At 48.2% G+C, this 17,711-nt stretch overlaps 1 protein-coding gene across 2 annotated transcripts in view; it reads left to right on the top strand.

Annotated features, from left to right (window-relative positions):
* Positions 1-2,853: 2,853 nt before the first annotated feature.
* Positions 2,854-17,711, top strand: part of LOC119962164 (cytochrome P450 27C1) — a 32,806-nt gene continuing 17,948 nt past the window's right edge. For both annotated transcript variants that reach the window (XM_038790108.1, XM_038790107.1), the window contains exons 1-4: positions 2,854-3,257; positions 6,219-6,409; positions 9,881-10,080; positions 12,230-12,439. In XM_038790108.1, the coding sequence (XP_038646036.1) occupies positions 2,985-3,257; positions 6,219-6,409; positions 9,881-10,080; positions 12,230-12,439 (874 nt within the window). In that variant the 5' untranslated portion in view covers positions 2,854-2,984. The remainder of the gene's footprint in view (positions 3,258-6,218; positions 6,410-9,880; positions 10,081-12,229; positions 12,440-17,711) is intronic.

Genomic DNA, 17,711 nt, shown 5'->3' with positions numbered 1-17,711 from the left:
CATGGGCCCAGAGAATCTGGTGCCCGGCCTGTGGGTGTGAACCCTGATCCCGCTTCCATAAGAGGCCGAACCAGAGAGCTCGGTTCGGCACCTGGTACGAATCTCGATTTTGACCGGACGCTCGATTCTCCACCCGATTGCGATCCGCGTTAACGGTATCGCAGGGCAGAGGTCATTGTTTCGGAGAATCATTTGGAAAACCTGGACTGGATTTTGAAAGAAGATTCTAAAGCATGTTTGTGAGAGTGGAGTTTGGAAACTCTCATCTGACAATCATCTGGAGGGATTCTGAGGAGAAACTACCACAGACACTAATGTCAGCAGAGTGTGTGCACTTGACCACAGCCAATCTGAGTGCTTAAAAGGGACTTTGTGTCCATGGGACCATTGTACTTTAAGATTTCTAGCTTTGTAATCTTAAAATCTGTGTGTAATTTTTAAGCGGAGGGGCGAGTAAAGGAGTGCAGTATGTTTAATAAAAGAATGACCTTGTTGCTGTGGGTGGTACAGTAGCACAGTGGTCAGCACTATTGCTTCACAGCGCCAGGGTCCCAGGTTCGATTCCCGGTTTGGGTCACTGTCTATGTGGAGTCTACACATTCTCCCCGTGTCTGCGTGGGTTTTCTCCGGGGGCTCCGGTTTCCTCCCATAAGTCCCAAAAGAGTGTTGTTCGGTAATTTGGACATTCTGAATTCTCCCTCTGTCTACCCGAACAGGTGCCAGAGTGAGGCGACTAGGGGCTTTTCACAGTAACTTCATTGCAATGTTAATGTAAGCCTACTTGTGATGCTAAAGGTTATTTTATTTTTAAACTCATTAGGGGTCCTGAGGCTCTGTTTCATGATAAAGTAAGTTACATTTTGAGCCACAGTTCCATTCTGTGATCTTCCAATCCAATTCTAACATCAACTGGGACCGTAACAGTACGTAAATAACAGACTGACATGCGCAATTTTCCACTCCAAAGGAACGCTCCTGAATCAAAAGAACTTTGGAGGATCACAACTTCCTAATTTAACACACCGTTTTTATTCTTTTCAACCTTGCTCATACCTGAAAGCACGATTATCGGTTTGTCAGGTAACACAGGAACAGAAGCCTTCGGTGCAGACTCGATGGGCCGAATGGCCTCCTTCTGCACTGTAAGGGTTCTATAATTCCATGAATGAGCAATGGCCCACCTGCAGGTAGGGGAAGAAATGGAATGGAGTGGAACTACCCTATTGAACCCTTGTACAATTTTAAGCCACCCCCCTCCCCAACCTTCTTAGTTTATAGAATACAGGATGGGCTTACGGATAAGGATATAAAGAACAGGCACAGGAGGGGGCCATGCAGCCCCTCTAGCCTGCAATATGATTTGACAGGATTATGGTTGAACTTTTGCATCAACTCCACTCTCCCAACCTATATCAATTAAATCAAAAAAGCTAAATCAAATAAAAACCTAAATCAAAAAAGGGGCTGGTTTAGCTCAGTGGGCTAAATTGCTGGCTTGTAATGCAGAACAGTGCCAGCAGCGCGGGTTCAATTCCCGTACCGGCCTCCCCGAACAGGCACCGGAATGTGGCGACTAGGGGCTTTTCACAGTAACTTCATTGAAGCTGACTCGTGGCAATATTATGGGGCTGGTTTAGCACACTGGGCTAAATCGCTGGCTTTTAAAGCAGACCAAGGCAGGCCAGCAGCACAGTTCAATTCCCATACCGGCCTCCCCGGACAGGCGCCGGAATGTGGCGACTAGGTAACTTCATTGAAGCCTACTTGTGACGATAAGCGATTTTCATTCAATTATCAACTCTCGGCGAAAGAAGGGAAGATCAGTCCTGGTCCCTTTCCTGGGGGAGACAATGGCGTAGTGGTATTGTCGCTGGGCTAGTAATCCAGACACCCAGAGTCATGCTCTGGGGACCTGGGTTCAAACCCCGACGTGGCAGATGGTGAAATTTGAATTCAATAATAATCTGGAATTAAGTCTAATGACAACCATTGTTGATTGCTGCAAAAATCCACCCAGTTCACTAACGTCCTTTAAGGAAGGAAACCTGGTGTGGCCTCCAGACACACAGCAATGTGGTTGACTCTTAGATGAGCAATAAATGCTAAATGAATTTAAAAAAAATCAATATCCTTTGGTTCTCGATCCTTCAGGCAATGGGAACAGTTTCCCTCTATCTATGCTGCCCAGATCACTGCTGATTTTGAAAACCTTGATTGAATCTAATCTAATCTAACGAGCAGGCTTACAGTAACACTGCAATGAAGTTACTGTTAAATCACCACATTCTGGCGCCTGTTCGGGTCACAGAGGGAGAGTTCAGAATGTCCAATTCACCTAATAGGCACAACTTTCGGGACTTGTGGGAGGAAACCGGAGTACCCGGAGGAAACCCACGCAGACACGGGGAAGACATGCAGACTCCGCACAGACAGCAACCCAAGCCGGGAATCAAACCCGGGTCCCTGCTGCTGTGAAGCAATAGTGCTAACCACTGAGAATCCTCTGTCCGCCTCCTCTTCCCCAAAGGAAAACATCCCCAGCCCCTCCAATCTCTCCATGTCACTGAAGTGCCAGCGCGTCTTGGGTGACAGTAGCTGACATTGCCCGTGAGCCTATCGGCTACCCGTCAGGCCAGCCCTCAACTGCTTGGCGCCTGAAGTACAGCCAATGGGGTAAGGGAGTGGGATGGGTGGGATGACCTTCTGGGGTTTAAAAAGAATCAAGGGGGCTTTGGAAGGCCAGGTGAAGAGGCAAAGGGGAAAAGAAGTAATTGATACATAAGTAATTTGGGGAGGGGTGTGTGCTTCAAGGAGCTGGGAGGAGCCAGAGGGCACATCCTCCTGAAATGTGATCCCAGATTTGTGGAAAATGAGGATCAGCCACTTTGAGTTGAATGCAGAGGACGGCGTTGAGACGGCTCTGCTGCATTGCAGTTCAGGGAGCAGGGCAGAGATTTTTATAAAAATAGGTTCAGCCAGGGGCGATGCCTCACTTCGGCATCTTGCTCAACTTGAGCAAAGGGAAGGCATGTGTCCCCCGGGTTCTCCAGGCGGCGCTAAGACCCTCTTCCCCCGGCCAGGCGGTGCCTCTGAGGGGGACAAAGGGAGGTGTTGGGACCCTCGTGGGCCAGTCCTCCCCGCCCGCAGCTAAACCCCAGCGGGTCAGAGACTTGTCAGAAATGCCCGGTCCCGGGACATGGAGCAACCTGGTGGAGTTTTTCCTGAAGAACGGGTTCAGCAGAATACACGACATTCAAGTGAGTTAAAATGGGCGAAAAAGGCACATGTAAAAGGACAAATGAAAGAGATATGTTTGCATGTGTGTGTGTTTGCAAATATAGGGATAAATATACTGGCTTTCATTCACCTGGGGACTAGTGTTGTTGGTTGAAGTTTAAATCTTACAGGGAAAAGTTAGATATTTCTTTTGAAATGTTCATGCCAGCAAAGAAACTTCACCAGAATGGTGTTTTGAGTGTTAGTCGGTGCTTTGCTGTGACCAGTTTTGGTCCCCTTGTTTGTAGTTTTTTACTCTTGAGGACTAAGTTTTGAAGGAACTTTTGAAATTGGGATTGGCTGTACCTGCTAGGTTGTTCAGTCAACATCACCCACAAGTTGGTTAATTCCAATAACTTTGCCTTTCCTGGATGGATGTGATGGAGTTGGATCAGGGGCAGGCGTTCTGCATCTGAGGGTGATGGATTCCAGTGTATCACTGTTGGGAGTGCTGTTTTTTTAAGCATGGTAGCACAGTGGTTAGCACTGTTGCTTCACAGCTCCAGGGCCCCAGGTTCGATTCCCCGCTGGGTCACTGTCTGTGCAGAGTCTGCACGTTCTCCCCGTGACTGCGTGGGTTTCCTCCGGGTACTCCGGTTTCCTCCCACAGTCCAAAGACGTGCAGGTTAGGTGGATTGGCCACGTTAAATTGCCCCTTAGTGTCCAAAAAAAGGTTAGGTGGGGTTACGGGGATAGTTGGAGGTGTGGGGATCGGGTGGAAGTGTGGGCTTAGGTGGGGTGCTCTTTCCAACCGGCCGGTGCAGATTTGATGGGCCGAATGGCCTCCTGCACTGTAAATTCTATGATTCTATAAGAACTGCTTGCCTGAGTGAGTGTAAAAGATCTTGTGGTATCAAATTGAAGAATAACAGGGGTGATATGGAGGGATTTTGTAATGTGGGCCTGTATTCAGTGGAGTTTAGAAGAATGAGAGGGGATCTTATTGAGATATATTGGATTCTCGGAGAGGGGCAGGGGCTTGACTACGTTGTGGTTAAGAGGAAGTTTCCTCTTGTGGGAGAGTCCAGGAGTCACCTGTTTAAGACAGAAATGAGGAGGAATTTCTTCTCCCAGAGGGCAGTGAATCTGTGGAATCCTTAATCGCAGAGGCTGGATCATTAATTATGTTCAAACAACAAAGTACAGTACAGCTCCACAACAGGCCCTTCGGCCCTCCAAACTTGCGCTGACCGTGCTGCCTGTCTAACCTAAAACCTTCTACACTTCCGGGGCCCGTATCCTTCAATTCCCAAACTATTCATGTATTTGTCAAGACTCCCCTTAAACATCACTATCGTACCTGCAACCACCACCTCCTCCGGCAGCGAGTTCCAGGCTCCCACTACCCTCTACATCAAGGCTGTGGTGGGTAGATTTTCAATCAGTAAGGGAATCCAGGGTTATGAGGATGAGGCACGAAAGTGGGGTTGAGGATTATCAGATCAGTCATGATCTCGTTGAGTGGCGAAGCAGATTCGATGGGCCGAATGGCCTACTTTTGTTCCTACGTTTTATGGTCTTATCCCCAGTGTCCTGGCCAACATTGACATCAACTAACATCACCCAATCAGATGACCTCATCACGACTATATTGCTGTTTGTGGGAACTTGCTGTGCTCAGGTTGTCCGCTGTGTATCCTACATTGCGGGTAACTTCCAAAAATATTTGGTGGTTGTAAAAAGTCATGTTTATTTTGTTAGTGTTGCTGTCTCTACCCCTCCCCTCCTTATTATTGTCTCTCCTTGCACAGGCTGAGAGACGTCAAACAGCATCTCAACAATTCTCTCTGGCACAGTAGCAACATGCCTTTTATCAGCAAAGGAAGATGTTGGTTAGGATATCACACTCACTCTCGCACATACAAGTGAATGAAATAAGGTTAAACTGGCAGAGTCCCAGTTGACCGTTGGCTGCTTTCCCCGAGAGCTAACTGGCTGTGATTTAACCTGAGAGTCACCACACCTCAGCCTCAAGAAAGTGGTACCTTCATGAATAACCTCAACCAGTGCGGGAATTGAACCCACCCTGCTTTCCCCAGCTCTGCGTCACAAATCAGCTGCTCAGCTAACTGAGCTAAAACCTGCCTCCAATAACAAAATGAAGTACCAACTGAAGTATCCACTTCTGTGGTTTCTTCATGCTCTCAGACTTGTCAGAAATGAAAAGTCTCTTTGTTTTCATTTTGCGTACCTTCAAAGCCGAGATAGGTTCTCGAAACACAAGCTCCAATCCTTTTGACCTCCTCCTTAAGAGCTCCTCCTTGACCAAGCCTTTGATCACCTGTCCTAAAATGTCCTCACACAGCTTGATGTCTGGTTCTCTTTGATCGAGTGGCCCCAAAACGTCTTGGGATGTTTTACCAGGTGCTAAAGAAATGCAAGCTGTTGTTGGCTCTGGGAGCAGGGAATGAAAGTAAAGAGAGTAAAACTGCTTTTTACGCTGGTATTTCAATAGCAGCCTACACTGTAAATTCCTGTGTGTTTTAAAGAGTCTTCCTTGGTGTTGGTCTTCAGCAATTTTTCATTAAAACTGACCCCAGATGCAAATTACCTGGAAACCCTGGGATGCACAAATTTAACCTGGTCAGCATAAAAGGCGGACTACAACAACAACCTGCATTTATATCATGTAAAGATCCGAAGGTGTCGAATAGGAGATAACATTTGACACCGAAACTCGGTAAGCGACATTGGTTTGGTCGAAGGGGTGAGTTTTTAAGGCACCTGTTAAAGGAGTAGAGAGGTTTCTGGCCATTTAAAAGATAAAGCTTTGCAGATGGAGAACTAGTCAATAAATACGTGGGACGATGCAGAAATGGAACTTGGAGCAAGTTAGGAAAGAGGGAGAAGAATTTTCGATCGCTGAGGTTTACAGGTATCGGGGTTGTTAAAGTTTCTTATTAGCCTTTCAATGAATATATTTATATATTTTTAAATTGTAGCTCCAGCACACGCAGCAATACGGCAAGATCTTCAAGTCGCACTTTGGACCTCAGTTCGTTGTCTCCATCGCTGATCGGGACATGGTGGCACAGGTATTGCGGGCAGAGGGTAGGGCCCCTCAAAGGGCCAACATGGAGTCATGGCAGGAGTACAGACAGTTACGAGGAAGGGCGACCGGATTGATATCTGCGTAAGTAGAACCTGGATGGTGCCAGTTGGTGGTTGTGTTCAGAGTTGCTAAGCAAATAGAGGCAGATAGTTGAGACTGCCATTTTCCTCTAATCCACAAGTTAGTCGTCTTGCTCCCCCTTTAGCAGTAACTCTACTGTCAGTGTTCCGACAAGCATTCATTGAAGTTTGAGGGGAGCCTTGGTTACGACAGGCTATCCCAGCATCACTAGAAGCCCAGGCCGATCTTCCCTCTCAATGTATGGATACTTCCCAAGATGAGTCCCTTGGTCAGGACTTGAGGGAACCATCTCCATCCAGCCCCCACCCTCCCCCAACGTCATGGCAAGCATCAAACATTTTAGTCAATTGCAGTGTCTCATGATAGGAATAGGAGGTCCCATTCACCTGAGATTGTGGGTAAAGAGATAAAGAAGAAACCAGGTGAAGACCAGCCCTGGGAAACAAAGAAAAAAGAACCAAACACATAGAACAAAGTGGAGGCAAATTTTATGATCTAAAGTTGTTGAACTTGATGTCAAGACCAGAAGGTTGTAGACTGTCACGTCTAAAGATGAGCACAGTAAGAAGTCTTACAACACCAGGTTAAAGTCCAACAGGTTTGTTTCAAACACGAGCTTTCGGAGCACGGCTCCTTCTTCAGGTGAATGGAAAGGCTTGTTCCAGAAATGTTTATATAGACACAGTCAGAGATGCCCCGGAATGCGAGCACCTGCAGGCAATCAAATCATCAAAGATGCAGAGAGAGAGGTAACTCCAGGTTAAAGAGGTGTGAATTGTCCCAAGCCAGTTCAGTCGGTCGGTAGAACTGGCTTGGGACAATTCACACCTCTTTAACCTGGAGTTACCTCTCTCTCTGCATCTTTGATGATTTGATTGCCTGCAGGTGCTCGCATTCCGGGGCATCTCTGACTGTGTCTATATAAACATTTCTGGAACAAGCCTTTCCATTCACCTGAAGAAGGAGCCGTGCTCCGAAAGCTCGTGTTTGAAACAAACCTGTTGGACTTTAACCTGGTGTTGTAAGACTTCTTACTGTGCTCACCCCAGTCCAACGCCGGCATCTCCACATCACGTCTAAAGATGAGGTGCTGTTCCATAAGCTTGCATTGTTCTGCGATGTCCTCTGATTGTGACAGGTGCTAGATAAATGCAAGTCTTTTCCTTTCCTCATTTGACATCAAGTCACCAGAGATTGCTTTGAAGGTGAAACCCACGGCTGTTTAATACTCTGCTGCATCATACGGCATTAGGGTCAATCTTGCCGACCATGTCATTGTCCCAAATGAGGAGCAGGTTTTACTCTAGGACACTCCTGGGGCGGGATTCTGTGATCCTGAGGCTAAACGTCGACGCCGTCGGAAACGCCGTCGCATTTCTCGACGGCGTCAACATGGCCTCAGGATCAGCAATTCTGGCCCCTACAGTTCCTGGCGTGAACTGGGCACCGCGGGTTCCGCGCATGCGCAGTGGCACTGGCACCAAGGCACACATGCGCAGTGGCTCCCTAGCACAGTGGGCTAAGACAGCTGGCTTGCAATGCAGAACAAGACCAGCAGCGCAGGTTCAATTCCAGTTCCAGCCTCCCCGAGAATGTGGCGACTAGGGGCTTTTCACAGTAATTGAAGCCTACTTGTGACAATAAGCGATTATTATTATTGTTATTCAACACGCCGGCCCCGACGCAACATGGCGCAGGGCTACAGGGGCCGGCGCAGAGGAAAGGAGGCCCCCAGCCCCAGAGGCCGGCCCGCCGATCAGTGGGCCCCGATCGTGGGCCAGGCCACATCGGAGGCCCCCCCCCTCCCCATCCACAGGCTGCTTCCGGACCCTTCCACGCCGAGGTCACGCCGGCTGACAGCAGGTGTGGACGGCGCCGGCAGGGCTCTGCGTTTTTACGACGGCCACTCGCCCCATCCCGGGCTGAGAATCGGCAGGGGGGGGGGGGCCGAATAGAGCGGCCCCGACTGGTGCCGCGCCAACCACGCCAGTGCCAATGGTGCCGATTCTCCACTCCTGTGGAGAATCGGGTCCTGGCGTCGGGGCGGCGTGATTCGCGCCGGCCGCGGGGATTCTCCGGCCCAGCCCCGGACTGAGAGAATCCCGCCCCCCCCATCTCTGTGCCTCAGGATAGCTCCAGGCAGTGCATTCACCCACTGAGGCACCAAACGACTTGGCATCGTCGGCTTGAAGCCGGAATGTGGGCAAGTGACGTTCTGCTCAGCATTGTATAGCATTAGTCAGAGTCTGGTTTATTTTATTGACTATATCTGAATATCTGTTCATTCATGGCCTAGAAACCCTAACCCCTTCAGTGCTGTTTTCCAACAATAGGGCAACGTGTTTAAATGTTAGGCGAGGTCAGAGGAATACGCTCGCCCATGAGTTAGTAAATAACTTACTGGGGTAAGTCATGGAGCAAGCCGTGTCAGTAGATGCAACAGACAGTTGATGTCCCTGTGGAGGGAGGAGGGATTGTGAGGTGTGATGAGGTGGAGATGTGATCTGCTGAAGTTTCAAAGAGTAAGAGGTGGGGGCGGCACTGGTGCCTCACAGCACCGAGGTTCCAGGTTCGATCCCGGCTCTGGGTCACTGTCCGTGTGGAGTTTGCACATTCTCCCCGTGTCTGCGTGGGTCTCACCCCTTCCACCCAAAGATGTGCAGGGTAGGTGGATTGGCCACGCTAAATTTCACCACATTTAAAAACAAGAGTAAGAGGTGATTTGATTGAAACATATTCGTGGGCAGCACGGTAGCACAAGTGGATAGCACTGTGGCTTCACAGCGCCAGGGTCCTAGGTTCGTTTCCCCACTGGGTCACTGTCTGTGTGGAGTTTGCATGTTCTCCCCATGTCTGCGTGGGTTCCCTTCGGTTTCCTCCCACAGTCCAAAGACGTGCAGGTTAGGTGGTCCGATAAATTGCTATTAGTGACCAAAAAGGTTAGGAAGGATAATTGGGTTATGGTGGAAGTGAGGGCTTAAGTGGGTCGAGTCGGTGCAGACTCGATGGGCTGAATGGCCTCCTTCTGCACTGTATGTTCTATGTTCATATAAGCTCCCGAGATGGGCATTGACAGGGGGGATGTGGAGAAGGTGTTTCCTCCTGTGGGAGAACCTAGAAGGTAAAATAAGTGGCTGCCCTTAGCGATGAAGTGCCATTTTCTTCTCTGAGGATCATGAGATTTTGGAGCTCTCTTCCTCAATAGGGGGTTGGAAGCAGAGTCTTTGAATATTCTCAGGGGATAAATTCTTCATAAGTGAGGAGGTGAAAAGTTCCAGGGGGAAGATGGGAATGTGGGGTTGTAGTTTACAATCGATGACCTCAGCAAATGGAATGGATTGAGGGGCGGATGGGCCTCCTCCTAATTTTGTATATTCCTCTGGAATTGCCGTATCTGCGAAAGGCATTGGGCCTATTTCCTCTCCCCGAGTTGCTGCCTTTTGTAGCTGACGGGCTTCCTCTTCATTTCAGAGAAGGCGAGGAGTGGCTCAAAATGAGGAACGTGCTGAAACAGCGGATCATGAAACCTAAGGACGTGGCCATGTTTTCGGAAGGTGTGACAGATGTCATCGCTGACCTGATTAAAAGGATGAAGTGCGTCAAGGATCAGGAAGGAGCCTCGGAGACCATAACCGATGTGAACAACTTGTTCTTCAAGTTTGCAATGGAAAGTAAGGCCATTTGGCTGGACCACCCCTGTATCTGTTAATCCCACGTCTTCCTGTCTGATGTCTTGCTGATCCATTTATTGCCATGGATCTGAAACCATATGAACTGCGAAATCACAGGTTCGATCATTGAAACTATGACGGTTGATTCCTGGAGAGGATGGGTTGAGCGGGGAGGGGTGAACACAAGGACCGGGTTTCTCCGACTGGGAGAGTATGTTCTCCTGCCGGAACTGAACCTGATCTGTGCTGATGCTGAGAATTACTCCCTTGGCCCACTGCGTCGGAGCCACATTTGTCAAGGCCTGCACCAGTTCTCGCCCATGTAATTCCCGGCCCAGAGGCCCAGGGAATTACACGGGCCGGAGATTATGGTGCCCGGCCCGTTACTAGGGTGCAAATGGGTTTTAATGATTCATTTGCCTCCCCACGCTGGTGTGGGGCGTGAACACACGTTAGCTCAGTTAGCCAGCAGGCTGGTTTGTGATGCAGAGCCAGGCCAGCGGCGTGGGTTCAATTCCCCGTACCGGCTGAGGTTATCCAAGCCTTCTCAACCTTGCCCGTCGACTGATGGCGACCCTCAGGTTAAATTATGGGGCACAGTTTTAGAATTTGCGAATGGCATGAAGCATGGATGTTAATGAACCGTGGGTCATATGGTCATAGCCTGAAGACATAGGCAGGCTGGTTGAATGGGCAGAAAGCTGGCAGATGAGATTTACTCGAGAGCAGTGTGAACTGATGTAATCTAAAAGGTACAATTCCAAAGAGGGCTCAGGAACAGAGAGACCTGGGGGTGCACACTTTCGAGTACCAAATTAACAAAATTGACTCAAAAAAAATTCAACAGAACCTGAGGAAGGAGCAGGGCTCAGAAAGCTAGTGATTTGAAACATACCTGTTGGACTTTAACCTGGTGTAGTAAGACTTTTTACATTACGGATGGGGATGATATACTCCAGCCTCTGAAGCACTCTGGTTGTGGAATAGTATCTGGGGCCATGTGCACATGCACACAAAATGGCAGGGCAGATTTAGAAAGTGGTTAGTAGGGCATGTGTGTTCCTGGGCTTTATAAGTAGTTATATGCAGGTTTTCCTTTTAAGAAAGCAAGACGTTATGGTGAATCTTTATAAAACAGGGCAGCTCGGCGGCGCAGTGGTTAGCACCGCTGCCTCCCGGCGCCGAGGTCCCAGGTTCGATCCCGGCTCTGAGTCACTGTCCGTGTGGAGTTTGCACATTCTCCCCATGTTTGAGTGGGTTTCACCCCCACAACGCAAAGATGTGCAGGGTAGGTGGATTGGCCACGCTAAATTGCCCCTTAATTGGCAAAAATGAACTGGGCGCTCTAAATTTATTTAAAAAAAGAATCTTTATGAAACACTAGTTCAGTCTCAACTGAAGGATTGTGTCCAATTCTGGGCACCACACTTTAGGAAGGATTGAAGGCTTTAGAGAGAGGACAGAAAAGACTTGCAAGAATGGTTCCACACAACTTCAGGGCATGGTTGAGAAGGCGGGGCCTTCATGAATAACCTCAGCGGGTACAGGAGTTGAACCCGCGCTGTTGGCTTCGCTCTGCCTCACAAACCAGCTGTCCAGCCAGCTGAGCTAAACCGGCCCCCAGTGCTTTTAACGAGGCAAAACCTCCCGCGATACTGCACGATTATCAAATCAGACAAATTTTGACAATGGCTACAAAAGAAGAGTTTTTTCAAAAAGAGTTTAATTTTAAGAAGCGTCTCCCAGAAGGTGAGAGGTAGCGAGGGAATTCGGCCGATTGCGATCTGGGAAGCTGAAGACACAGCCAACAATGGTCAACATGGTGTGGAGATGCCAGCATTGGACTGGGGTGAGCACAGTAAGAAGTCTTACAACACCAGGTCAAAGTCCAACATGTTTGTTTCAAACACTAGCTTTCGGAGCACTGCTCCTTCCTGGCATTCACCTGAGGAAGGAGCAGTGCTCCAAAGGCTAGTGTTTGAAACAAACAGACTTTAACCTGGTGTTGTAAGACTTCTTACTGAAGCCGGGGGGGGGGGGGTTTGAACTCGAAGGTGAGGTAAAATGTGGTGGTAAATCAGGAGAGGGCGCCATCACTGAATCTCTAATCTCCCAACTGTGGTGATGACTCTCTCCTTCCTACATTCAGGTGTTGCCACCATCCTTTTTGAAACTCGTTTGGGATGTTTAGAACACCAGATCTGCCAAGAAACAAAGGACTACATGGAAGCCCTGGAGCTTATGTTCAGCATGTTCAAGACCACCATGTATGCAGGAGCCATTCCTAAATGGCTGCGGCCTTTCATCCCCAAACCTTGGAATGAGTTCTGCCGTTCCTGGGATGGACTTTTCCGTTTCAGTAAGTACCGAGTGACTCAAAAGCTCTTTGCAATCTTGCTTTCTTGCTCCTTCAGGTACACTTCAGCTTCTGGTCAATAATTCTTGAGTACTAAGAGTGAGGCATTTCCTTGGAAAGGAAGAGATTTTGAGATAACTTGAGGTTAACTGAAATAGAAGTAAGAGTTGACCATTTGGCCCTTTCCACCAGTCAGAGAGGTGATCTGTAAACATTTATTATTTTATGAAATGTGGGCATTTGCTGCCCATTCCTAATTGCCCTTGCATTGAGTGGCTTGTTTGGTCACTTCAGAGGCCAGTTAAGAGTCATCCACATTGCTGTGGGTATGGAGTCACATATAGACCAGGCAAAGTCTCCAGATTTTCTTCCCTAAAGGACATTGGAGAACCATAGAATATAGAACAGTACAGCACAGAACAGGCCCTTCGGCCGTCGATGTAGTGCCGAGCATTGTCCGAAATCAAGATCAAGCTATCCCACTCCCTGTCATTCTGGTGTGCTCCATGTGCCTATCCAATAACCGCTTGAAAGTTCCTAAAGTGTCCGACTCCACTATCACAGCAGGCAGTCCCTAATTTGGGCAGCACGGTAGCATTGTGGATAGCACAATTGCTTCACTGCTCCAGGGTCCCAGGTTCAATTCCGGCTTGGGTCACTGTCTGTGCGGAGTCTGCACATCCTCCCTGTGTCTGCGTGGGTTTCCTCCGGGTACTCCGGTTTCCTCCCACAGTCCAAAAATGTGCAGGTTAGGTGGATTGGCCATGATAAATTGCCCTTAGTGTCCAAAATTAGTGTTGGGTGAGGTTACTGGGTTATGGGGATAGGGTGGAGGTGTTGACCTTGGGTAGGGTGCTCTTTCCAAGAGCCGGTGCAGACTCAATGGGCCGAATGGCCTCCTTCTGCACTGTAAATTCTATGATTCCACACCCTAACCACTCTCTGAGTAAAGAACCTACCTCGGACATCCCTCCTATATCTCCCACCCTGAACCTTATAGTTATGCCCCCTTGTAACAGCTACATCCACCCGAGGAAATAGTCTCTGAACGTCCACTCTATCTATCCCCCTCATCATCTTATAAACCTCTAAACCAGAGGTTTTATTTCTGACAATCAACCCGTGGTCACTTTTTTACCATGACTAGCATTTTTTCTAAAATTCCAGATATATTGTTTGAGTTTAAATTCCACCAACTAAGTCCCGTGGTGGGAATTCAATCCTTCTCCCCAGAACATTAGCCTGGGCCTCTGGATTACTAATCCATTCCCCCTACACCACTTGTCTCCCCTTAGGCTGATCTCCTACCTCAACTTGATCTTCTGGCACTATTCCCACATTCCTTGCTTCCTTTGGTATCCAAGAACCTTAGAGATTTTAATCTTGAATATCCTCAATGAGTGAATATCCGCAGCCCTCCGGGGTAGAGATTTCCAAACATTGACACCCGTTTGAGTGAATAAATTTCTTCTCACTCATTCCAAAACAGCCAATTCCTTACTCCCGGACTGTGATTACTATAGAACATAGAACATTACAGCGCAGTACAGGCCCTTCGGCCCTCGATGTTGCACCGTCCTGTGAAACCCTTCTAAAGTCCCTCTACACTATTCCCTTATCGTCCATATGCCTATCCAATGACCATTTGAATGCGTTTAGTGTTGGCGAGTCCACTACTGTTGCAGGCAGGGCATTCCACGCCCTTACTACTCTCTGAGTAAAGAACCTACCTCTGACATCTGTCCTATATCTATCTCCCCTTAATTCAAAGCTATGTCCCCTCGTGCTGGACATCAGCATCCGAGGAAAAAGGCTCTCGATGTCCACCCTATCTAATCCTCTGATCATCTTGTATGCCTCAATTAAGTCCCCTCTTAACCTTCTTCTCTCTAACGAAAACAGCCTCAAGTCCTTCAGCCTTTCCTCATATGATCTTCCCTCCATACCAGGCAACATTCTTGTAAATCTCCTCTGTACCCTTTCCAATGCTTCCACATCCTTCCTATAATGTGGCGATCAGAACTGCACGCAATACTCCAAATGCGGCCGCACCAGAGTTATGTACAGCTGCAACATAGTTCTGGACCTTCCAGCCAATGGCAATGTCCTCCCATGATCTCCCCTGCAAGCTCCTTCTTCAGAAATCTATGCACATTAGGTTTATTAATTTGTGTGTAGGATGTGGGTGTCACTGGGTAGGCCACCATTTATTGTCCATCCCTAATTGCCCCATAGAAAGTGATGGTGAGCTGTCTTCTTGAACCGCTGTAGTCCCTTGGTGTAGGTACATCCACAGTGCTGTTAGGAAAGGAGTGCCTCTGACCTGCTCTTGTAGCCACAGAATGTATATGACTGACCCAATCAAATTCTGGTCATTAGTAACATCCCCAGGATGTTGATAGTGGGGGATTCAGTGATGGTGATGTCATTGAATGTCAAGGGGCGGCGGTTGGAGATGGTCATTGCCTGGCACTTGTGTGGCACAAATGTTACTTGCCACCTGTCTGTCCAAGCCTGGATATTATCCAGTCTTGCTGCATTTGAACATGAACTGCTTCAGTATCTATGGAGGTGTGAATGGTGCTGGACATTGTTCAATCATCAACGAACATCCCCATCTCTGACCTTATGATGGAGCGAGGGTCAACGATGAAACAGCTGTAGATGTTTGGACCTAGGACACAAATAATTCTAATAATAATCACTTATTGTCACAAGTAGGCTTCAAATGAAGTTACTGTGAAAAGCCCCCAGTCGCCACATTTCGGCGTCTGTTCAGGGAGGCCAGTACGGGAATTGAACCGTGCTGCTGGCCCTGTTCTGTATTACAAGCCAGCTGTTTAGCCCACTGTGCTAATCCAGCCCCTGTGCTAATCTACCCTGAGGAACTCCTGCAGTGATATCCTGGAGTTGGGATGGTTGACCTCCAACTACCACAACCATCTTCCTTTGTTCCAGGTATGGCTCCAACCAGCAGAGAGCTTTCCCCCTGGTTCCCATTGACTCCAGTTTAACTCGGGCTCCTAGATGCCACACTCTGTCCAATGCTGCCTTGATATCGAATGCAATCGCTTTCCCCTCACCGGAACTAAAGGTGAGGAAGCCTGAAATAAACAAGGGAATAAGAGACCGTTTCCAGTTGAAGCGTACTGGAGTGCAGAACAAAGTAAATTAAATAAAGCCATCATAGTCCCAGATGACCATAGGCTGCTTTCCCCTTTGAGGGGGGAGAGCTGACTGGTGGTGATTTAACCTGAGGATCACCACACCTCTGGCAAGGGACAAGGTTGAGAAGGCGGGCAGAATACGTTACTGAGGAATGCCATTGATGTAGGCTGTATCAAGAGGACATTAGATTGCAGTTCTGGGGTGCGCAGTTGGATTGAGGGTTGTGCACAGGTAGATTAAGGGTTGCAATGAGAAGATGGATTGTTTTATCAAAAAGCAACGGGAGTTTTACATTGGGCTTATTCACCTTCTTCCTATTCCTAAACATCACCGTGTCTATCCAGGAGCCATGGTATCTGGATTTTGAAGTTTTGTGGAATTTGCTATTGGTGGTGTGCCAGCTGGGTGAGTGCAGTTGTTCCAGGTGTTAAGAAGTTTGGTGATGACTTGCGAGTTGGGAACCGTGGGAAAACTGGGCAAATCATCGCCATGCCTGCGCTATTGTGAGCTCTGAATATGTTTGGTTCTCATGTATTGAACAAGAGTGAAAGTTACTCTTATATTCTGAACAACTTGGGCTCTTTGTCAAAGTCTCCAATTTGCCTGGATCAGGACCGAGTCGGTGGAGGGCAAAACCGTTCCTGCTGACCACAGGATCAAGAATAAGAAGGAACAGATTCCAGATAATTGGTAAAAGAAGCAGCACAGATGTGAGGGATATTTTTACGCAGTGAGTAGTGAGGATCTGGAATGCACTGCCTGAGAGAGTGTGGTAGAGGCAGGTTCAATCGAGGCATTCAAGAGTGTTGTAAGACTTCTTACTGCACCCACCCCAGTCCAACGCCGGCATCTCCACAGCATGGCATTCAAGAGGGAATTGGATTATTAGCTGTGTGTTACGGTCGGGGTCTCTTTGCCACCCGTTACGAGAAATCACGTCCTGGCACTGGAGGGTGTGCAGAGGAGATTCACTAGGTTAATCCCAGAGCTGAAGGGGTTGGGTTACGAGGAGAGGTTGAGTAGACTGGGACTGTACTCGTTGGAATTTAGAAGGATGAGGGGGGATCTTGTAGAAACATTAAAAATTATGATGGGAATAGATAGGATAGATGCGGGCAGGTTGTTTCCACTGGCGGGTGAAAGCAGAACTAGGGGGCATAGCCTCAAAATAAGGGGAAGTAGATTTAGGACTGAGTTTAGGAGGAACTTCTTCACCCAAAGGGTTGTGAATCTATGGAATTCCTTGCCCAGTGAAGCAGTTGAGGCTCCTTCATTAAATGTTTTCGAGATAAAGATAGTTTTTTGAAGAATAAAGGGATTAAGGGTTATGGTGTTCGGGCCTGAAAGTGGAGCTGAGTCCACAAAAGATCAGCCATGATCTCATTGAATGGCGGAGCAGGTTCGAGGGTCCAGATGGCCTACTCCTGCTCCTAGTTCTTATGTTCTTATGGGGAGGCAGTGGCACAGTGGTATTGTCACACGACTGGTAGTGCAGAAACTCCAGGGTAATACTCTGGGGGCATCGGTTCGAAACTTACCGTGGCAGGTGGTGAAATTAGAATTCAATGAGCAAAACCTAGAATTAAGTCTAATTATGACCATGAGCCCATTGTCATAAAAGCCCACCTAATTCAGTAATGGCCTTCAGAGAAGGAAATCTGCCATCCTTGCCTCTTCTGGTCTATACGTGACTCTTACATGGCCTAACAAGGTACTCAGTTGAAGGACAATTAGGGGTGGGCAATAAGTGGTGGTCTTGCCAGCAATGCCCACGTCCCATGAATGATTTTTTTTTTAAATCTGAGGAGGAAGAATGGGCAGGTCCCCAAGGAGAAGGCGATGGAATGGCGCCAGCGGCATTGCTCATTCAGAGGCCATCATGGCTTCCTCCCTGAGCTGTAGCGATTCTGTGTCCTGAAGTTAGATGAATCCTTCTTTCTCAAACTCAATCTCAGGATGTGTCCTAGCAAAGCTGACGTGCATTCCCATCATTGGATATCAATGTGAAGGTAGTCAGGAGCCACGTCATTGAGCCATTGCTCAATGTGGTGAAGGAGCACCCATATTTCCTTCTAGCCACATTTCCTTTTTTGTAGCATGGGGTGGT

Source organism: Scyliorhinus canicula, chromosome 2 (assembly GCF_902713615.1).
Source record: "Scyliorhinus canicula chromosome 2, sScyCan1.1, whole genome shotgun sequence".
NCBI lineage: Eukaryota > Metazoa > Chordata > Chondrichthyes > Carcharhiniformes > Scyliorhinidae > Scyliorhinus > Scyliorhinus canicula.
The sequence above is the reverse complement of the archived record's forward strand: the minus strand, read 5'-3'. Positions and strand labels throughout refer to the sequence as shown.